This window comes from Myotis yumanensis, unplaced genomic scaffold (assembly GCF_028538775.1).
Source record: "Myotis yumanensis isolate MYYU_CA2020_CCGP unplaced genomic scaffold, mMyoYum1.0.hap1 SCAF_3, whole genome shotgun sequence".
NCBI lineage: Eukaryota > Metazoa > Chordata > Mammalia > Chiroptera > Vespertilionidae > Myotis > Myotis yumanensis.
Genome location: NW_027223754.1, coordinates 109,917,369 through 109,940,598, shown reverse-complemented (window position 1 = coordinate 109,940,598; position 23,230 = coordinate 109,917,369). Strand labels below are relative to the sequence as shown.

Here is a 23,230-nt window from a genome sequence, read left to right as displayed (position 1 = left end):
AAGGCCGATTGGGGGGTTGGGGCGCCGCCGCCTGTCACACTCAAGGCAGGGTCAATGGGGAGGTTGTGGTGCCACCCCATGTCACGCACAGAGCAGGGCGGATCAGGGGGTTGGGGCGCTGCCCCCTGTCACTCACAGAGCAGGGCCCATCGGGGGGTTGGGGCTCCGTACCCTGTCACACACAGAGCAGGGCCAATCAGGGGGTTGGGGAGCTCCCCCCTGTCATGCACAGAGCAGGGCTGATCAGGGGGTTGGGGCATTCCCCCCTGTCACACTCAGGGCAGGGCCGATGGGGAGGTTGCGGCTCCACCCCGTCACACACAGAGCAGGGCCTATGGGGGGGTTGGGGCACTGCACCCTGTCACACACAGAGCAGGGCCAATCAGGGGGTTGGGGAACTCCCCCCTATCAGGCACAGAGCAGGGCTGATCAGGGGGTTGGGGCGCCTTCTCCTGTCACAAACAGAGCAGGGTGGATAGGGAGGTTGTGGCCCCGCCCCCTGTCACACACAGAGCTGCAGGGCGATCAGGGGGTTTGGGCGCTACCCCCTGTCACGCTGCTCCAGGGGCCAGGAGGCCTCGCTGCTCCGCTGATCCCAGTGCTGGGAGGCCTCACGGCTCCGCTTGACACAGAGGCAGTGAGGCCTCGCTGCTCCGCTGATCCCAGTGCTGAGAGGCTCCGCTGATCCCAGGTTTGGGAGGCCTTGCGGCTCCACTGATCCTGGTGCTGGGAGGCATATTACCCTTTTACTATATAGGATAGAGGCCTGGTGCACGGGTGGGGGCCAGCTGGTTTGCCCTGAAGGGTGTCCTGGATCAGGGTGGGGGTCTCGCTTGGGTGCCTGGCCAGCATGGATGAGGGGCTGATGGCTATTTGCAGCTGGTCACACCCCCTTCAGGTTGGGGGTCCCCACTGGGGTGCCTGGCCAGCCTGGGTGAGGGGATGATGGCTGTTTGCAGCTGGTCACACCCCCTTCAGGATGGGCGTCCCCACTGGGGTGCCTGGCCAGTCTGGGTGAGGGGCTGAGGGCCGTTTTCAGGCTGGCGGGTGACTGAAGCTCCCAACCTCTCCTTTTGTTTTTTGGTTTTTTTATTCTGGGATTTATTTACCTTCTATGGCTGTCACTGGAGCTGAGAGCCGGCTTTAGCTCTAAGGCTTGGCTCCAGCTCTGAGACCTCGGCTACTGAAAGCAGGTTTCTGGGTTTTGTTTAGCTTCTATATTTGCAACATTGTTTCTTACAGAGCAAGCTCAGAGCTGGGCTGCGGCAGGTGGGGAACATTGGCTTCCTCCGTCACTGGAGCAAGCAAGCCTCCTGTTCACTTCAGTTGCCTGGCTGCCGGCCGCCATCTTGGCTGGCAGTTAATTTGCATATCTCGCTGATTAGCCAATGGGAAGGGTAGCGAAGTTACGGTTAATTACCATGTTTCTCTATTATTAGATAGGATTTGGTGGGGCGGGGTGGTCTGGCTACAATTTTATTCAGTACAAATATCACCGAGCCCCTGGGGCTGCTCCAGTGGAGGGGATCCCTCCTGCACCCCACCGCCCGGCCTTGGCTGCCGGTGTAGTGTGGGAGCTGGAACATGCCCAAGGCTCCTCTCAGAAGCTGGGCCAGGCCGAGGCTTCGGGCCGGTGCCTGCTGGGATGGCCTGAGGCCAGCTGTGGCAGGTGTGCAGGTAGGTGAGCCACGGCCCTTCAGATGAGCACACTGGACACAGGGACCCAGGTGGAGCAGTCTCGCTGGGGCACCACGTTGCGGTCATCTTCGGGCCGGCCTCATGCAACAGACTCTGCACATGCAGCTGGGTTTCCCTCAATGAAGATGGTGGTGCCCAGGAAGGCCGCGCCGCCCAGGGCCCGGACAAAGGCGCAGAGCATGAGCGAGAACTGCAGGGCCCAGAACTCAGACAAGAATGAGGGAGGCCAGTTCCGGTGGAGGCGGTTGGACATCAGGCCGATGAGGCAAGGGCTCCCGGCGTCACCCAGCAGGTGGGCCAGCAGAATCTGGAGCGACTCATAGGGATCACCACATACAGCAGAATGTCATCCACAATGGCCAGTTCATGGACAACAGTGTCTCCCCAATAAAGATGAAAACGTAAGTGGCCAAGATGCTCCCATGGGCACAAGCCAGGAACAGGAAGAGGAAGGGGCAGAGCCCAGGAGGCCAGCAGCACAGACCAGTGGGTCAGCCCGGGGGGGTTGGAGTGGCAGAGGCAGCGGCTGATCTCCACGCCCAGCCCACACCCAGGACTCCAGTCAGGCAGGTGATGAGCCCCAAAATGAGGCTGTCAGAGGAAGAGCAAGAGCCTCCAGGAAGACAGGGCGGGGTCTCCCCCAAGACCACACGGGAATGCAGCAGGAATGCAGGAGCCCAGAGCGCCAGGGAGCCCGTGACAAAGGCCACAGCAGCGAAGCCAGGGGAGGACAGGATGAAGCTGGGGTTTCTAGCCCGAGCCCTCAGATCCGCCCGCCACGAGGTGGGGTTCAGGGGTGGAACAGCAGCAGCACCGCCACCACTCCTAGACCTGGTGTCACCCTCAGCGCCCAGTGCCAGTCCCAAGCCACATCCTTCACTTTGGAGCCTGCAATGTAACCCAGACCACTGCCCACTGGGATGGCAAAGTAGAACACACTGAGCATCCCACTCCGCTGGTCGGCCACGGAGAGGTCAGCGATGAGGGTGGGCGCGACGGTGGAGAACTGGCTTCCCCGACCCCCACCAGGCTCAGGAGGAGCAGCCGGAGGAGGAGCAGCCGGAGGAGGAGCAGCCGGAATTGCTTTCTGGGGATGAAGGGCCACCCCAGTGTCTCCCGGGACCAGAAGGCAATGCCCCCACACAGGAGATACTTCTGATTGTATCTGTCACCCAGGTAGCCACACACAGGTGCCAACACCATGTCACTGGAGATGAGCACACAGGTGCCAACACCATGTCACTGGAGATGAGCACCGATATTGAAGAACTGCTCGGTATCCGGAAGGACGCCAGCCACGGTGAGGGGCCCATGTAGCTGAGGAGGCTGCTGTAGCACAGCAGGGCCACTCTGAGAGCCGCATGGGCCGCAGACACGCCCGTGATGGGCTGCACTTTCTCCCGGTCCAGGCCCTCCGGATCCTCGGACTTCGGATCCCCCAGTAACCCTGGGGTGCCGGGCACCGGCCAGTAGTCAGTGTCACCCACCTGGCTGAGGAAAGGCTCGGTCTCAGACCCAGCCCTGGTCCCAGGGGCCGCGCCTGCCCGCGCTCTGGTCCCACCTACGATCCTACCCCCTACCTCAGGCAGGAGCCCACTATACTCGCTGTAGCTCAGCCCCAGCACTGCACCACGGCCGGCCGCCACCAGGAGGTCTCTCTCTATATATATTGAAAGCAGCCAGAGGAAAACAGAAAAAAACCACCCCTATAGAGAAAACAATTCAAAATTGTAGGAAATTTCTTATCATAAATCATGGATGCCAGAGAAGTGGCACAATATTTTTATTTTTTAAAAACACTGTTTCTTTCTTTCTTTTTTAAATCCTCATCTGAGAATATGTTTTGTTTTAATTGATTTTTGAAAGATAGGAAGAGGAGAGAGAGAGAGAGAGAGAGAGAGAGAGAGAGAGAGAGAGAGAGAGAGAGAGAAATATCAATGTGAAATATCAATGTGAGAGAGAAACATTGATCGGTTACCTCCCATACTAGCCCAGACGGGGAATTGAATCCACAACCTAGGTATGTGCCCTGACCAGGAATCAAACCTAAAACCGTTTTTTCTTTGGTGTATGGAATGACACTCCAATTCTATACAGGAAAAGAAATGGTTAGAAAAGGTATTTGGAAGGAAGGAAGGAAGGAAGGGAGGGAGGAAGGGAGAAAATAAAGAAGGAAGGGACATGGTAAGCAAAAATATGTGTAAATACAGGCTTTTCTTATTTTCTTGAGTTTTCTAAATTATGTTTGACAGTTGAAACAAAAATAACACTGATGTGGTTCTAAATTACATAGAAGAAATATTTAAGACAATTGTAAATAGAAGAGGATAAAGAAATGTAAAGAGAGGTAAAGTTTCTATATTTCACCCAAACTAGTAAGATGAGAATATTAGCAGACAATGATAAGTTGTGTATATATAATGTAATATCTAGAGCAAACACTAGAAAAGTTAACACTAGATGAACACAAAAATTCTAGATGCATAAAAATGGCATTCTAAAAAATATTTAAGCAAACCATATGACGGTAGGAAAAAGAAAACAGAAATAATAAACAGGAAACAAAAAATAAAATGGCAGACTAAAGCCTTAAGGAATGTAAAGGGTTCGAATACACCAACCAAAAAACTGATTGACAGAATGGATTATAAAACATGACCCACATATACTGTCTACAAGAAATTCATTTCAAATATAATTACATAAGTTATAAGTAAAAGGGTGGAAAATGCATGCAAACATTAATAAAAGGAAAACAGTAATCACTATATTGATATCAGATAAAGTATTCTTTGGAGCAAACAAAATTACCAGACAGAAGGGCATCATATCATTATGATATAAAGAAGACATAGCAATCCAAAATGTGTATGCACTAAAGAACAGAACTGAGAAATATGTGATGCAAAGATAGAACTGAAAGGAGAAATAGACATATTCACAATTGTAGCTGGATACTTTAACACCTCTCATTCAACAATGGACTGAACAACTAGACAGAAAATCAGCAATACTATAAACAAAGTCAGCAACCATCAACCAATGGGATCTAATTGACATTTCTGACAACAGAATATATATTCTTTTCAAGTACCCATGGAGCTTATACCAAAATAGACCATATTCTGAGCTATTAAAAATGTACATAGGATTTGTTTTAATCAGGTAGAGTAAAGAGATGCAAATGTGGACATGATTGTCATGAAGGAAGACGTTGTTATTCATAGTTCTCTAGAAGGAGGTACAGCACACCAGACTAAGTCACACAGAGAAGCACCTGGGTTAGTCAGGAGACAGGAGTGAGAGGAAAATGTGGGCAAAACTCTTTACTGTGTCTGGGAAAGGCAAGGCAAGACAGGGTAAAGAGGCTTCCATTGGCTAGCTTGAAACATTTTAGCAAGTAGTCTGGTACCTGGCCTTGGGATGATTAGGGCAGGTGGATAGTGGCCCAGAATGTGAAGCCCCATGAAAGCCTGATAAAGGAGTGGTTGGGTTGTGGGTTTTGGATTGGTTTTGTGCACATGAAAGGTGTACTCACAGATCGGTCATTTGCTATCTCCAGGAATTAGCCACAGGAGGACCAGTTCCCCCAGGGTTAGTAGGCCACAAATATCAATACAGCAGAATAAAAAGACATGCTTAATACATGGGCCATAAGAACACTTCAACATATTTAAAATAGTTGAAATAATAAAGAGTGTGCTCTCTGATCACAATAGAATCAAAGTAGAGGTCAATGGGGGGCGGGGAGGGGAAGGAGACCTGTAATACTTTCAATAATAAAGATTTAATTTTAAAAAAAGAAATCAATAACAGAAAAATAACAGGAAAATCTCCAAACACTTGGAAACTAAAACACACTTCTAAATAAACCATTGGATTGAATGAAAGTAAGAAAAGGAACATGTCAAAATTTGTGGTACATAGCTATAGGCATGCTGATATAGGTATGTATAGCACTGAATGCATACATTAGAAAAGAGGAAATGACTTTAATCAATAATCTAAGTTCCCACTTCAAGAATCTAGAAAAAGAAGTGAAAAATAAACCCAAAGAAAACAGAAGGAAGAACATAATAAGGTAAGAACAGAAATCAATTAAGTTGAAAACAGAAAAAGAATAGAAGAAATTGATTAAACAAGAGCTGGTTCTCTGAAGTGATTAATAAAATTGATGAACTTCTAGGAAGACTGACAAAGGCAAAAAAAGAGAGAAGACTATAGACCCTGAAGACATCCAAAGGATAATAAGGAAATATTACAAAATTACACTAATTTGCAATTTAGATGAAATGGATCACTTCCTCAAGAAATAGAACCTACCATAACTCACCCAATATGAAATAGATAATTTCAATAGCCTTATAACTATTAAGGGTATTGAATTTGTAAAAAAGAAAACCTCAAGGAACATTTAGGCCCAAATAGTTTCACTGGGGGATTCTATCAAGTGTTTAAAGAAAGATTACCATCTATTTCACATGTTCTGTTCTAGAAAATAGAAAACAAACAAACAACACACTCAAAGATACAAACAATAGAATGGTGATTACCAGAATGGAAGGGAGTGGGGGTGAATGAATAGGGTAAAGAGAGTAAAATATATGGTGGCAGGAGGAGACTAGACTTTGGGTGGCGAGCTCACAATAGAGTATAGAGATGTTCTATCATAAAGTGTACACCTGAAATTTATATAATGTTATTGACCAGTCTCCTCCCCACACTAAATTTAATTAAAAAAGAAAAGAAAATAGAGGAGGTAAGAGCACTTCACAATTCATTTTGTGATTCTGGTATTATCCTGATACCCAAACCAGGCAAAGATAATACAAGAAAGGAAATCTACACACCAATATCCCCAGGAATGTAGATGTAAAAGTTCTTTAATAAAATATTAAAAAATGGAATTCAGTAATATATAAAAAGAAGTATATGTTGTGACCAAGTTTATTCCAGGAATGCAAGCTGGTTTCATATTTGAAAACCAATCAGTGTAATCCACCATATTAAGGGGCTAAAAAAAAAAAGTCACATGATCATATCAATTAATGCTAAACTTTTTTTTTCCATAAAATTCAACACCCATGCATGATAAAACTCTCAGAAAAACAGGAAGAGAGGAGAACTTTCTCAACTTGATAAAGAGCATTCACAAAAAACCTATGGGTTAGCATTACACTTAATGGTGAAAGATTGAATCTTTTCCCCTTAAATAGAAACAAAATCAGGAATTCGGTGTTTACTATTTCTATTTAACACAGTTTAGTGCTAGAAGTTCTCGCTAGTGCAATGTGGCAAGAACAGGTCATAAAGGAAGAGCTACAACTATCCCTATTTGCAGATGATATGATTATTATGCAGAAAATCCCAAGGAATCTACAAAAATCTAGAACCAATAAGTGAGTTCAGCAAGATCACAGGACATAAGCAAATAAGCAAACAAAATAACACATACATCCATATACTAGCAATGCATATGTGGACAGTGTATTTTATAGAATTAAAATACAATACTACTTACAATCAGAGAAAAGAAAATACGTAGAAGTAATCTAACAAAACTTTTATGACTTATACACTAAAAACTACACAATGCTGATAAAAGAAATCAAAGAAGGTATAAATAAATAGGTATTCTGTGTATATGGATAGGAAGATTTGACATTGTAAAGATGTCAGTTCTCCCCAAATTGATATATAGATTTAATGTCACTCTTATATAAAACCCATCAATATAGATAAGTTTATTCTAAATGTATATGGAAAGGCAAAGGAATTGGAATAGCTTCAACAATTTATAAAAATAATAAAGTGGGCCCTAACCGGTTTGGCTCAGTGGATAGAGCGTCGACCTGTGGACTCAAGGGTCCCAGGTTTGATTCTGGTCAAGGGCATGTACCTTGGTTTCGGGCACATACCCAGTAGGGAGTGTGCAGGAGGCAGCTGATTGATGTTTCTCTCTCATTGATGTTTCTAACTCTCTATCCCCCTCCCTTCCTCTCTGTAAAAAATCAATAAAATATATTTTAAAAAAATAATAAAGTGGGAGAAATCACTCTCACAGATTTCAAGACTTATATAGTACATTAATCAAGGCTATTTAGTGTTGGTGGAAGGATAGACACACAGATCAATGGACTGGACCAGAGAACCCCAAAATGGCCCCATACAAATGTGCCTAATTGATTTTTGGCAAAGGTGCAAAAGCAATTCACTGGAGGAAAAAGTATTTTTATCAAATGATGCTGAACATCTACTGGCCAAATAAATGAATAAACCTCAAAAGTCTCAGGCCTTTTACAAAAATTAACACAAAATAGACCACAGATTTAAGTGTAAAACTATATGCTTTTAGGGAAAAATGTACAAGGAAATCTTCAGGACCTAGGGCTAGGCAAAGAATTCTTAGACTTGATACCAAAACTGTGATTCATAAAAAAATTGATAAATTGGACTTCATTAAAATGAAAAACTATTGCTCTGCAAATGACCCTGTTAAGAAGATGATAAAAAAGCTACAAAGTGTGTGTGGGGCGGGGGGGGGGGGGGGGGGGGAGGGTGGGCGCGGGGGTTACAAACCAAATATCTCTGTCCAGGGACTAGTATCTAGAATATATAAAAAATTCTCAAAACTCAACAGTAGAAAGACAATCCAATTAGAAAATGGCAAAAGACATGAAGAGAATATAGAGATGGCAAATAAACATATGAAATGAGGTTCAACCTCTTTAGCCATTAGGGAGATGCAAATTAAACACACCTAGCAAAATGGCTAAAATAAAAAATAGTGACAACACCCAGTGCTGGCAAGGATGAGGAAAAGCTGGGTCCCTCAGACATGCTGGTAGGAATATATGATGGCACAGCTACTCTGGAAAACTGCTTGGCAGTTTCTTAAAAAGTAAAATGTGCCCAGCAATCGAATTCCTGAATATTTATCACAGAGAAATGAAGACTTGTGTTGACAGAGAAACCTTTACATGAGTGTTCATATTTTTTTGTGTAAGTCCTGAACTAGAAACAGCCTCATGTCTTTGAATGGTTAAACAAATGGTGGTACACCCATATCATGAATATTACTCAGTAATAAAAAGAAACAAACCATTGGTATATGGAGGGGGAAAAATCCAATCCATAAAATGACCGAAGTGATGAGCAGACCAGCGCTGCCAGGAGTTGAGGAGGTATGTGGTGGGCAAGGATGGGCTAGGAGGAAATGATTAGGAGGGAAAGTGCAACATGAGGGGTTCTTATGGTGATGGAATGTTCTGTATCTTGACTGTATCAATGTCAATATCCTGGTTGAAATCTTGTACTATAGTTTTACAAGATGTTACCATTGGGGAAAACTGTGCAAAGAGCACCTAGGACCTCTGTATTATTTCTTATACTGACATATGAATCTATAATTATATCATAGTAACAAGTTTAATTCTAAAAAAGAAGGAACATTTATAGGACAACGGGAGAATTATAAACACTGACTGGATTTTTTAGTGGGATGGTGGCATTGTGTTTTTGTTTTAAAAGGTTAGTCTAGACTTGTAGAAGACCCATACTGAAATATTTGCAGATGAAATGTCTGGAATTTGATAATCCAGACTTGGGGATGGGCAGGTGAGGTGGGAAAAGTGAATAGGCATAAAAAGATGCTTGTTGGAACTGGGTAATAGGTGTGGGAGGTTTCTAATGGTACACATTACACATGCTGTCAAACTGTGGGAGCCAGTTTAATACAGTACTTAAGCCACTGACGTTGAGACAGTTGGACCTGGTTTGAACCTTGGCTCTGCTACTTATTAGGTATGGACCTTGGGCAAGTTACCTAACCTCTCCGACCCTCAGTGTTCGCATTTGTATAGTGGGGATGATATCTCATCAGGAAGAGTGTTAGGTGAGGAAAGAAAAGGTCTTCACACAAGGGACTGGGAGAGGGAGAGAAGGCAGTGCAGGAGCCCAAGTTGGAGGTGGAGATCCAAGGTTAAGTTGGGCAGTGTCTTAGAATCTAGAAAAATATCTCAAAGAGTTTTAAAATTATAACAACTGAACCCTGGCCAAATGGCTCAGTTGGTTGCAGCGTCATCCTGTATAACAAAAGGTTATGGGTTTGGTTTTTGATCAGGCACGTACCTTGGTTCCCAGAGGCAATCTCTCTCTCTCTCTCTCTCTCTCTCTCTCTCTCTCATTTTCCCCTTCCTCTCTCAAAATCAATAAACATATCCTTGGGGGAGGATTAAAAACAATTTCGACCACTGAGAAGAAGCCATTAGGTTTGTGCTCAGAGCATCATTATGCTGATAATGCTTGGTTTCAGTGGGGACAGTGGTGAGAAGCAGGTGGATAGAGAGTGCTGGCAGCAAGTGTGCCATACTCTCAGTCCTTGAAGGGATGGTGCAGTGAGAGCTCCAGAGGGAAGGTGTGTTTAGGCAGGTTAAAGAGCAGAGAGAAGGACCAGTGAGGCAGTCGTGAGGGGTCCAGGAGTCCCAAGAGCAAGGTGGAAAAGTAGTCCCTTTTCCATTCAGATTGGACCTGCTACCAAAGCTGTTTTATCTGCCTTGATATTTCCCTCCTTCTTGTTCATGGGCTTCATTTTATACCCATTCAAATAGCTATTTAAAAACAACAACATTATAGGACAATCGGGAATTACCAGTGCTGACCAGATTTTTTAGTGTTATAGAATCTGGGGCTGTGTCAGGCCCTCATGTATATTCATTATCCATTAGGTGTCCTTATGCATAGTGTATGGTAACTATGTCAGTTGCATGTGTATATTATTACTCCCGAGTGACCAGTCTGTGACTGACTCACCAACACCCACACAAAAGGCATCTGTGTTCAACCGGGAAATCCTGAGGAGGCAGGTTTCCCCATCTATGGGGGTAAAGCTGTGGATATTTTTCTCAGTCATCATGGACTGAAGGACTCAGGGAATGAGTCTGTTGAGGCAAGCTTTGTTAGGTTGCTGCTGAACACCTGAAAACTTCCCTGACCTCTCTAGCAAGGTTGCACTGACCCAGAGGACATCCTCCATGTGCTAAAGCTGCAAACTCCTCTCCAAGTGGAGGACTGAGTGGGCTGCTGAACTTGGTCTCTGCTCATTTGATGTGAGGAAGCAAGAGTTCTCAGTGAACTTCAGGGCAACTGTACCCACAGAACCAGCAGCTACCCCAGCAAGAGTGCCCCAACCCATTCATCATACCACTGGGGATGACATCATGGCACCCCGAACAGAACAGAAACCGAGAATGCATAGGAACGCTTAAGCAGTGGGGTTCATCTTTATTGAGGGGAGCTGTTCACAACTACTGCAAATGGACTAGTTTTAAAAAGCTTCCGACCTCCATACAGCTCTGTCTACATTCACAAAGCCGTAAAAATATATTGTACAATGAACACTTTCCAGAGCATCATGCTAGTTTATAAACTTGTCGGTAGACAATGCAAAATATGATTCACAACAAGATACAGTAAGTTAAAAATTTAAATACTTAAAGTATAATTCTAAAACTAGCATCATATGTTTTTCCAGGTAAAGAAGACTAGTCATTATAAAAATATATAAATTCAAAGTCAGTACTAAAACACTTAATCCTATAAAAATATCTTTTACTAATAAAAGTATCCATTTCTAGATTAACATTATCAACAAAAGTTACAATCTTAAAGTTTCAGGAAATACCCACTATGTCAGATGGTCCACTTAAAACAGACATGTGAAAGAAGCTTCAAGGTATGATTGTCAACCTGTCTTAGTTTTCAGAGATGGACCACATATGTGATCATGTTGCATATTAATGGCACAATTATTCTATAAAACATTAACTCAAGTACCTATGTATTATGAAAGCCATTTATAAACACAAAGTCTCTAGCCTAGAGAGAGGGTCCTTAGGAGAAGACACCAGTTTTGTTAGGAGCTGGCTACATTGCACTTTGAAATGTCTAACTTGGAAAACCAGTGGTTGCATTTTGACCACTATCTGAAATCAGCTCATTCATTTCATTTTGCTTACTCTCCTTTAGGGCATGACTGGGGTGGTTTCTTTGTGTCTGGGCTCTTTTTGATTTCCTGAAACACACTTTCAGCAGCAGGTAGCACAACTCGGCCACATTGAGTAGCATGCAAATCACCGAGGCAGAGATCATAAAAATGGTGAACACGGTTTTCTCCGTAGGTCTGGAGATGAAGCAGTCAACCAGATTGGGGCAAGGATCAACCCCACATTTCAGCACCCAGGGCAGGTGGTACCCATTGTATAGGAAGTAAAACACATACATAAAGGAGGCTTCGAAGATGATTCGGAAAAATATGCTGCTGGTGTACGTCCACCACAGGGCTCCCTCGATCCGAACCTTCTGCTTTTTAATGTCTTCCAAGTCTTTGAATTCATTTCTCTTCTCTCCTCGTCTGAATTTGCGGGCGGCCTCCTGCCGGTAGTAGGCAACGTGCATGGCCACAAGCAGGGCAGGGGTGGAGACGAAGATGAGCTGCAGGGCCCACAGCCGGATGTGGGACACGGGGAAGAAGTGGTCATAGCACACGTTTCTGCATCCTGGCTGCAGAGTGTTGCACACAAAGTCTTCCTGTTCATCTCCCCACACTTCCTGAGCGGCCACCACGAGGGTCATGACACGGAAGATGAAGATGACGGTGATCCACACCTTCCCGATGCTGGTGGAGTGTTTGTTCACACCCCCGATGAAAGTGTGCAGGGTACCCCAATCCATTGTATTGGTTTATTCCTAAACAGACAAAAGGAAATTAGCAGAAAGTTCCTTTGAATGTATACAATAGTAGTAATATTATACAGACTGAAGCAATTTTTGCTTAAAGTGTGTTGTGATAGCTATAATTTCAACCCCTAAACTGCTGGTAGGAGGTTTTCTGGGGAGGAATCCCCAGTCTAAAGACATTCAAAGGTTTTTGTTTGTTTGTTTGTTGTTGTTGTTGTCGTTTTTTTGTTTTTGTTTTTTTTGTTTTTACCAGAGATAACTTTTGAGGGGATTTAATATCATCTCCATTCAATTGACTTCAGGTTATATAATAGGTCACTGTTTAACATGAATACAGGAACTCAGGTAATTCAAATTCCTTCTCCAGTTCCCATGAAATCACTGTGTTTCTAATTGCCCAGAGAGCACAGAGGGTCCATAGAAGGTTTTAGTGATTAAATGGTTTATCCAAGAAAAAAAATTATGCATTGGAATGAAATAATCTGGTTTACCCTACAAACTAAGAAGGGAAAGTAAGAAAATAAATACTTACTGGTTTATTTACACAATATATTTGTATTTATTTCTATCCTGAATATCATTCTGCCATCATTGTGGGCTCCTAGAAAACCTAATACCATACCTATAGAAAGACTCTCTTCTTTTTTCTTTTTTTAAAAAATTGAATCTTTATTGTTCAGATTATTACAGTTGTTCCTCTTTTTTCCCCCCATAGCTCCCCTCCACCCGGTTCCCACCCCACCCTCTGCCCTTACCCCCCACCCCCACTGTCCTCATCCACAGGTGTACGATTTTTTCCAGTCTCTTCCCGCACCCCCCACACCCCTTTCCCCCCGAGAACTGTCAGTCCACTCCCTTTCTATGCCCCTGATTCTATTATATTCACCAGTTTATTCTGTTCATCAGATTATTTATTCACTTGATTTTTAGATTCACTTGTTGATAGATATGTATTTGTTGTTCATAATTTGTATCTTTACCTTTTTCTTCTTCTTCCTCTTCTTAAAGGATACCTTTCAGCATTTCATATAATACTGGTTTGGTGGTGATGAACTCCTTTAGCTTTTTCTCATCTGTGAAGCTCTTTACCTGACCTTCAATTCTGAATGATAGCTTTTCTGGGTAAAGTAATCTTGGTTGTAGGTTCTTGCTATTCATCACTTTGAATATTTCTTGCCACTCCCTTCTGGCCTGCATAGTTTCTATTGAGAAATCAGCTGACAGTTGTATGGGTACTCCCTTGTAGGTAACTGACTTTCTTTCTCTTGCTGCTTTTAAGATTCTCTCTTTGTCTTTTGCTCTTGGCATTTTAATTATGATGTGTCTTGGTGTGGTCCTCTTTGGATTCCTTTTGTTTGGGGTTCTCTGCGCTTCCTGGACTTGTAAGTCTATTTCTTTCACCAGGTAGGGGAAGTTTTCTGTCATTATTTCTTCAAATAGGTTTTCAATATCTTGCTCTCTCTCTCTCACTCTCTCTGTTCCTTCTGGCACCCCCATAATTTGGATGTTGGTATGCTTGAAGTTGTCCCAGAGGCTCCTTACACTATCTTCATATTTTTGGATTCTTTTTTCTTTTTGATTTTCCGGTTGGGTGTTTTTTGCTTTTTCATATTTCAAATCTTTGACTTGATTTTTGCAATCCTCTAGTCTGCTGTTGGATCTCTGTATAATATTCTTTATTTCAGTCAGTGTATGCTTAATTTCTAGTTGGTCTTTTTTTCATATCCTCGAGGGTCTCACTAGATTTATCGAGGGTCTCACTAAATTTATCAGCGGTTTCTAGAAAATTCTTGAAAAATCTTATAACTGTGGTTTTGAACTCTATATCCAGTAGTTTGCTTTCCTCCGTTTCTGTCATTTGTCACCTGTTTCTTTGTCTCTGCGTTTTGGCTGCTTCCCTGTGTTGATAGAGTGGTTTTATGTGCTAGGTGTCCTATAGGGCCCAGTGGCTCAGCCTCCCCAATTACCTGAGGTGAACACTCTTGGTGCACCCCCTTGTGGGCTGTGTGCACAGTCTTGTTGTAGTTAAGCCTTGATTGTTGTAGGTATCACTGGGAGGAATTGACCTCCAGGCCAGTTGGCTGTGAGAATCAGCTGTGTCTGCAGTGGGAGAACTTCTGTGCTGGAGATACCCTTCTGGGGCAAGATTTGCTTCAGTGGGGCTTTGGTGCTTACTGAGTCTGCCCCCTGAGTGTGTCCCTTATGGCTCTGAGGAGTTGTAATCTGGATGGTCCCACTCTGACCACTGGGTACACTGGCTCTTGGATCTCTAAGGAGGTGCTAATTTAGTCTCTGCCTGAGGCTACCCAGCAGGAGCTATGGAGAGATCTGCAGATTCCTCTTCTTTTTTGGGGTTTGGAGGTGCCCCGATGAGGTCCAGCTGTGAAGCAATGCAAGCTGTTGTGGGACCTTGGGCCTTCTTTTGGATGTTCTGGGTCTCTCTAACCCAGCTGCAGTTTGTTAGGTAATTTTAGATTGCAAAGGGCCAGGTCATTCATATGCAAAAACCTCAGAGCACAGCTTGGGTGGGGTGGGGTCTCAGGGAATCAACAGAGTGGAGCAAACAGCTATGGCTGATCCTCAGCCCTGCCCTAAGAGGCCCCGCGTCTCAGGGTCCTGCGGTAATCACTGCAAGCACCTCTGAGAGAAAGCCGCCCTCAAGTTCTGACCAATGCCAGACAGTCCAGTTTCTCCCCGTATGAGTCTGGGTTCCCAGAGACTCGCCTGGAACTGGAGTTCAGAGCCATCGGGAACTTGTGTCTCCCTCCCGATTGAAAAAGACAATCACGTCCTCAGTTGCCAGCCCTTTCCTCGCGCCTCCGTACCTCTGCACTTTACTTCCGCACCTCCTCTGAGTCCCAGTGTGCTTTTCTCTTTCCTTCTAGTTGTAGAATTTCCACTCAGCCAGCCTTCCTGTGGTTCTGGATGATGTCTGTTTTGTCTTTTAGTTGTATTTTTGAAGTGGTTGCACGAGGCAGCAATTTCAGGTGTTACCTATGCTGCCATCTTGGTTTCTCCAGAAAGACCCTCTTCTAAAAGAGAATCATAACTTTCATAAAAGGTGCTCACTTGTTCTTCCTTGTAACCAGGCTGATGATGGCCTTCCCTTCCCAGAAGGTACCACCACACCAACAGTTGTGGTGAAGGACTCGTGCCACCGCAACAATGAGCCTCACTCCCTCTTAGCTCCCAGATTTAATGTCCTGGGAGAAAAGGACTTCTTGCAGAAACTTTTGATACAATTCAAACAGATGTCTTCCATGTTACCACACAAGACTAAAAAGTTGGTCAGCAATCTCCTTGAAAATAAAGTGATGAGTAATGAACACTTTGAGAGTCTTCTGAAAGTGAAAGGCCCTCTCCTCAGAAAACTCCCCCATACAATTTTTTCACACTCTTTTAGGGGCGGAGGGAGTCATCAAAGTCCTTCTGTCAACCCATCTTAGACTTTCTTGAACTGCAGTCAGTATTCTTCCTAGGCTGATCCCCACCTGCCATGAGTTTGCTAACAGTCACCACGATGATGGCAATGGCACAGACATATCTTAGTGCCAAAATGATGTTTTTCAGACACCTCTCATGCCATCAGCAAGTTAACTGTCTTTCCATGGTCCATTTAATAACTACACCCTAACTTTTTATTTAAGGAATATTTTATCCCTCAGAAGGAATATCCTTATAAGCAGGATATTCATGCCATACAATAAGGCTTCCTAGGAAAAACTCAAGGTTAGGCTAGAGGAGGAGATTAGCATGCCTGCTCTCTGGCAGCCCACACCTGAAGTGTTGTGTTTGTTCATATCACATCAAGAAAGACACTGGCAGGGAACCTCCCAAGATGGCGGCGTGCATGGTGGTGATAGCCAAGGAGTGTCCCTACAGAGAACGAGCTGAAGTTCCACTACATGGTACTCACATCCCTGGACGTGGTGGATGAGAAGATCTCTGCAATGGGGAAGGCCCTGGTGGACCAAAGGGAGCTCTACCTGGGCCTGCTGTGCCCCACAGAGGACTACAAGGTATATGGCTACGTGACCAACTCTAAGGTGAAGTTTGTTATGGTGGTGGATTCTTCCAACATAGCGCTTTTTGACAACGAGATTCATAGTATGTTCCAGAAGCTGCTTGTTGACTGAAGAAAAGTGTTTTGTACTCGAAAAAGAAAAAGAAAAGAAAGACACTGGCAGGCTGATGACCTGCTGGAGTGTGGCCAGGTGGCAGAGCCTGGAAAAACTCTCTCAGGAGGGGACACTGAGGGGAGCTAGAGCAGTTTAGCTGGAAGACAGCTCTCAGTCACAAGGCAACAGAGGATCTAGGACTAAGAATTGAATCCAAGATAGAATGAACAGAAAGCCAGGATTTTTTTTTTCTTTTTCAATTACAGTTGACATTCAATATTATTTCATATTAGTTTCAGGTGGACAGCATAGTGGTTAGACATTTATATAATTTAAAAAGTGATCCTCTCACTTTTTAGTCTAGTACCCATCTGGCATCATACATAGTTATTAAAATATTATTGACTATATTCCTTATGCTGTACTTTACAACCTTATGACATTTATTTTATAACTGGAAGTTGGTTACCTCTTATTCCCCTTCACCTATTTCACTTGCCCCCTCAACCGCTCCCCACTCTGGCAACCATCAGTCTGATCTCTGTATCTATGAATCTATTTCCATCTTGTTTGTTCATTTATTTTGTTCTTTAGATTCCATATGTAAATGAAATCATATGATAGTTGTCTTTCTTTGTCTGACTTTACTTAGCATAAATATCCTCTAGGTACATCCATGTTGTTGCAAATGGTAAGATTTCATTTTTTTATGACTGAGAAAAAATGAAATATATATATATATATATATATATATATATATATACACACACACACACACATATATATCTTCTTTATTCATTCATCTGTCAATAGACACTTAGGTTCTTTCTATACCTTGGCTCTTGTAAATTAAAAATAGAAATACCTTACCTTGGTCATTTTTCTCAGTGGTTAGAGCATCAGCCCACAGACCAAAGGGTGCAGGTTCGATTCCCAGTGAAGGGCATGTACCTGGGTTGCAGGCCCGATTCTGGCCTGGGTCAGGACATATACAGGAGGCAACTGATCAATGTGTCTCTCTCACATCAATCTCTCTTTCTCTCTCCCCACTTTCCACTTTCTCTAAAAATCAATGGAAAAAAATATCCCCAAGTGAGGATTAACCAAAAAATAAAAATAGAATTACCTTATGACCCAGCAATTCCACTTCAAAGTATTTATCTGAAGAAATCCAATTTGAAAAGATATATGCCCTCCTATGTTCATTGCATCATTATTTACAATAGTCAAGAGATAGGATTTTTTTTAAAAGAAAATGCTGAGAAAAATGAAATAGGTACAACTCTTTAGACACAAACTCTTTGAAGCTGTGGCTTCTTTTCCTTAAAACATTCAATCAGAGGCTGTGTAAGCATGGCTGGGGTAATGCAGTGGGCTCACTTGGGAGGGGTGATCTCAGGTTCTACAATTAAATCCTGCTTTTACATACCACTTATCTCATGGCCCAAGAGATAGTCAATGTCCACATTAAATTAAACTTTGATTTAAAAAGACTAATTTTAGACAACACAGATTGTACAATTAATTTTTAGTCTCCCATGAAAGTTATTATAACACATTTTCCTAGTTTTTGCTGTTCTATTCTGGAAGTCTTTCAGGATGTGATGGGTGGTGGGAAGTGTAGAAACATATATCTTGATGTTTCAACATATTTTACAACAGATGTTCCCCTAGGAGGTCAGTCCTGTTTGTTTATAAAATGAGATCTTCTCTAATTAACTAGGAAACACTTCCCCCTGAGGTTTGGTTAGTTAAGTACCCAATCAGCAAATCTTGGATTTACCAAAGAAAAGTTCACATTTTCTCAAGACCTCCAAAGTGCACAGAATTTAAACTCCCCTGCAGTTATAAAAAAGAAAAGGCTATTTGTGTCTGAATTCTCTATCACCTGCCTGAACCATGAATGGCACACCTGGTGTCACCTATTACCTGCCCTACTAGGAAGCAAACCAATCAAGCTGTCTAATAAATTTGGAAAGGCTAAGGCCAGGGGCTGAGGTCAGGAGGTCACAATTTCCTCACAAGAATATGGTCCTACTTTCTAGAAGCAGGATCCTTGATTTCCACTCCTTGGGGCTTCTCCTTAAAAAACAGGAGCAATAGTGACAGCAATAGCTTTATTTCTTTTTTACTTCTCTGGTCCCCAAATCACACGCTCTCAAAGTAGCAAAGCTGAACAGAAAATAACCTATTATACAACTCTTTTTGAGTTTGAATCAGCAATTTACCTGCACTTTTAAAGGAAGGAAAAAAATGAGATGCCTAGAGCACTAAAAAAAGTGAGTGAGTAAACCCACGTATGTGTGTCTAACCTCCTGGTCACTCAAGACAATTAACTGGGCTAAAACAAATCACCTAATTGGTAGTACCTTCCTACAGGATCAACCAAGGCCCTACTATTACCTATCACATGATGGAAATTACTGGAAAGGAAGAGCTGTTCTCCACAGCCTCCATCACTCCGCTGCCCGCCTTGTTCCCCAGGAAGAGCACTCAGTGAACATGCACCAGCGTTTCCTACAGAGAAAGCTGCCCTTTCCATTCTTTTGTTTAGTCCCTATTGTTGCTGAAGGGCTTCCCAAGAAGCCAGGGCATCTGTCCTGCACACCATACTCCCAGTGAACGCTAAGAGCAGGAGGAGAGCTCCTTTCACAAGTATTAGGAGGAAGACCAGGGGTATGGCCTGCTCCAAACTTTCTGAGACAATGCTGCAGTCACGGGTAAGGCCTGGCTACTCCCATGACACTCTGCCCACTCCCAGGGGACTGAGAGAAGGCAGAAGATTCAGCAGATTTGAAAGGAGGCCCTGGTTGCACTTGCCCCTGCTGATCTGACTCCTCGATGGGTGAGGCGCACCCTGACTGGGGGAGGAGAGGAACTACTGGCTCTCAGCCTCTCCCCTGTAAACACATAACCTGGGGTGAGCTGTCATAAACAGTGTGGTCAGAGGACATTTGAAGGACCAGTACTTTTTGAGAACTGCTTTCCAAACTATCTACACTCATTGGAACCCTTTCCCATTGGTACCAATGAACAAAATACCTCTTGCCTTTTAGGCTTCAGGCAGGCTGGCGGAAGCCACTGGGAGCAGCTTTTTCAGGAAAAAGTAAAATATTAACCCTCTCTCTGTAATCCAGAGAGGTTTAACTGGCCCCTTTCTGGCTCTCTTTTAAGAAAAGAATGGATATGCTTAGCTTCTATGGTCTTCAATGTATGAGAATGTGGTCCCACTCAGACATACAAAGGTGGATTGTATTCAGGTTTGTGGTATATCTAATCATCCACAGTGCATTCTCAGTACTAAAGCTCCAGTCCCAAATATTTACCTCTGAAAAAAGTAAATCATTGACCTTACTTCTGAAGATACACACGGTATTATGAAGACAGACTATTCTTCCTTTTTACAATTCAAAGAATTTTAATCTATAGCATTCTGCTTCAGTAATGGAATTTCTTGATTGTTTCTAAATTTCTTATTTAAGAATTTAATCGTAACTAGTTTGCTTAATAATGGCACTTTAGTTTCACTGACAGAATCAAAACTAAAGCCCTGAACACAGTGTTAACCTCAGCACACACCATGAGGTGCAAAGGATCTTTTTGGATAGTTCTATCCTCTTTGGATGACATTTTCAAGTCATTCAGCAAATATTGGATAGACTTAGAATAGAACACGTTTCTCACTATTTCCACCTTAGTTTGGAGAGTTGAGAAGTTTGAATTGATAAAGGCAGTGATGACACAGCTGAGCCTGACTCCCAGGCCTCCCAGACTATCACCCAAGGAGAACCAGGGCAAGGTTCCCTTCTTGGAGCTCAAGTTTTCTTCTTCTACATCATGTGATTGCCTAGAAGCAATGTAACGACATGAGTATAAATCTTTGTGCAGCTTCTGGATGTAGGTGAGGAAAAAATAGTTGATGTGGCCATATTCCTTTAACTCCTCCCACATGTCTACCACATGACATTTGTGGGTAGTTTTTCTTTATCCCCAGAATTGTTATGAGGAAAGTCTGGATACTACCAATTTACTGATGTTCTGTAGTTCAAATTCTCAACAAAATAATAAAAATAAGATCTTTAGTGTAGTTTCTTTTTCCTACCAAAATAATAATGATACTACCACCAAACCAAAACCTCAAGTTCATTCCCTGAACATTAAAAAAAAAAAGAGTAAAAGGAGTTTGAGAATTGGATATGCTCCCTTCTCCCTCCCTCAAAATTAGTATGTAGTCTAAAAAAAATCTCAAACTCTTTTCTTAATCTAGAAGAATCTATATTTTGTCTCTTGAAATTTTAAATCTGCCAAGTGGACAAGCTGATAGATGGTTTTTAAGTTTAATGACTCAAAACTTCATCAACTGTCCTTTCAAACTAATGGCCAGTGACACAATGGATTTAGGATTTATATACTTCTTCAAAATTAATTCAATAAAAATGAAAATGTTTTTCTGTCTTTGGGGTCTAAATATAAAAATGAACAGTTCATAGAATTACATGTATTTCTTAATTCATTTAAGAACTCAAAGAGTTAAAAAAATTTTCTATTAAGCAGTCTCTGTTCATTCAAGTAAACCTGTCTGCTTTCCAAACATTTAAGTCCAAACAGAGTAAAGTGACCCTGGGAATAAAACAAAAAAGAGCATTCGGGGACCCATCCATTCTAATGAATCAAACAAGTAAAACAGAAACCTTCACATGTGACAATGCTGCCATGGGAGGGGTCATGCCCTCATGGACCAAGAAGCTTGGGTAGACTATTAATCTTCCACAATTTTATTCTACTTAACATTTTTGCTAATGAGTACAAACCACTCACAGCTCCTGGACTGATCAGACTGTGTCAAAGCTGCATGGTGAGTGAGGATTTGCAAGTTAGAATTTTCCTGTCACCTTCTATAGTTGTGCTCCTCCCTAATGCTTTTATAATCCAGCAGAAAAAAGAATGTAAGAAAAAGAGAACACTCTTGGAGCAGATTTTGTTTTATAATAAAACCACCAGCGAAGCAGTTGGGTGGATGAGGGTCTTCTGAGTTTTGGACAACCCCCCAGTTATGTGACAGGCTGGAGTGTTGATATTCTGGCTCCATAGCCCCCTCTGCTCTCCTTGGCATAGCTCAAACAACATCCCCAAAGTGGCAGCCAAATCCAAACAACAGACAAAGCTCTCCACTCGGGCAGTTCTGAGCAGCATCCTGTATTCTAAGGAAGCTGCACTGGGGCAGGACATTTCCTTCTAGAACACTAGTTAGATCTGCTAGAACAGAGGCAAGAAGACACTTGTATGGCATAAATTCCACCGAGGAAGAGAACAATGGTGTGTGCTTAAATTCAAGCAAGCATTAAATGCACAGTGAGGTTCCACCCAGGGGACACGGAAGGTCCCTGCAGGGGCCGCAGGTCCCCAGCCCCTCCTGGTCCAAAGCTGCATTCCCACCACACTCACCTGGGCAGAGGTCCTGCTCTCCAGGAAGGGGGGCCGCCCAGTCAAAAAGGCAGCAATGACAGTGGCACTGGACTGACTGTTCTTCCCCTGACAGGAAGTACCTTCCGGTGCCTCCACCTTTTAACTGAAAGGTGTCACCAATGACAATTACTGCTGTCCGGTAATTGTATTATTGTCATCTGCTGTTCACAAGTTTCTGGGCGCACATCACACAGTCATACGGGTCAGTTCTACCTGGGACTTAAGGTCTCGCCACGAGCTTCCTGGCTTTCCTGTCCCCCAGATCCGAATGGGACTTTGTCAGTTACCCGTGAACACGAAGACAAGCCCAAACGCATCAAGGAATCGGGGAAAGGGGCACCGGTCCCCAGCCGGCCCTCAGATACACGGTGTGATGCATTCATAAACCTGTTGTGCAGGCCAAGGGGGACTATCTGGAGTAAAAGCCAAACCAGTCCGTCCTGCTTCCTCGGGCTCGCAGGGGACGCAGGATGCGGATCCGGGCTGATAAGGTCTCCCTGGGCAACGCGCGGGCACCCACTTGGAGGCCACAGGGCCCGCCTGGAGTGGTCGCCAGCCAGGGCGACAGGAAAAGGAGGGCAACAGGCTGCCGACACCCCTCTGGGCTTCTCGGGAGGAGGGGGCGGGGGCGCTGCTACTCCGCGGTCACCCCGCACCCAGCCCCGCTTACCTGTTTGGGGGCTCTGCGCACGCAGCGGCGCCCTCGCTGCGGCAGGGCGAGCGGGCGGCCGGCGGTGTCTGCAGCCGCAGTCAGCAGGGCCCCCACCTCGGCGCCTTTTAACCGCGCCCCACCCCGCCTCTGCCCTGACGCTCCCGGGCGCACGGAGAGGCGAGCGTGCGGTGGCCAGCACGGGCCCGCCCCGGGCGGGCTCGGGGCGCAGGACAGGCCTCCCTGGCGGTGCAGGGAGTGAGGACTGTTTGGGGGGTGCGCGGGGCACTGGACGGGCTCCTCCGTTTCGGGGAGCCGAGTGCACGGGGAGGGCAGGACCCTCGCTTTCCCCTCCGTCGGGGAGCAGGGGTTGTAGGACAGGTCCTCCCTAGGGGGCGCGAGACAGAGGGTCAGCCAGGCCTGGTCCCTGGGGTGAGGTGGCCCGTGTCTCCCGCAGGGTGGCTGCTCACCCAGAACCCGGATGCCCTGGGGAGAGGGCTTAGGGGAGTGGGCCCACTGCCTGTGGCGAGGCTTCCAACCCAGGCCCCTTTGGGATCAGGAT

The 23,230-nt window shown here is 44.3% G+C and overlaps 1 protein-coding gene and 1 pseudogene across 2 annotated transcripts; both read right to left on the bottom strand.

Annotated features, from left to right (window-relative positions):
- Nucleotides 1-1,696: 1,696 nt before the first annotated feature.
- Nucleotides 1,697-10,609, bottom strand: LOC139006286 (protein spinster homolog 1 pseudogene; annotated as a pseudogene).
- A 346-nt stretch (nucleotides 10,610-10,955) lies between these two features.
- On the bottom strand, nucleotides 10,956-22,780 carry GJB6 (gap junction protein beta 6). 2 transcript variants are annotated; one of them, XM_070407522.1, is made up of 2 exons: nucleotides 22,690-22,780; nucleotides 10,956-12,444 (listed from the first exon to the last, which is right to left on the bottom strand). In XM_070407522.1, the coding sequence occupies exon 2, from the start codon at nucleotides 12,427-12,429 to the stop codon at nucleotides 11,644-11,646; it is 786 nt and encodes a 261-aa protein (XP_070263623.1). In that variant the 5' UTR covers nucleotides 12,430-12,444; nucleotides 22,690-22,780; the 3' UTR covers nucleotides 10,956-11,643. The 2 variants fall into 2 exon arrangements, with proteins under 2 accessions (XP_070263623.1, XP_070263624.1); XM_070407523.1 differs by lacking the exon at nucleotides 22,690-22,780 and adding an exon at nucleotides 21,999-22,053.
- Nucleotides 22,781-23,230: the final 450 nt, after the last annotated feature.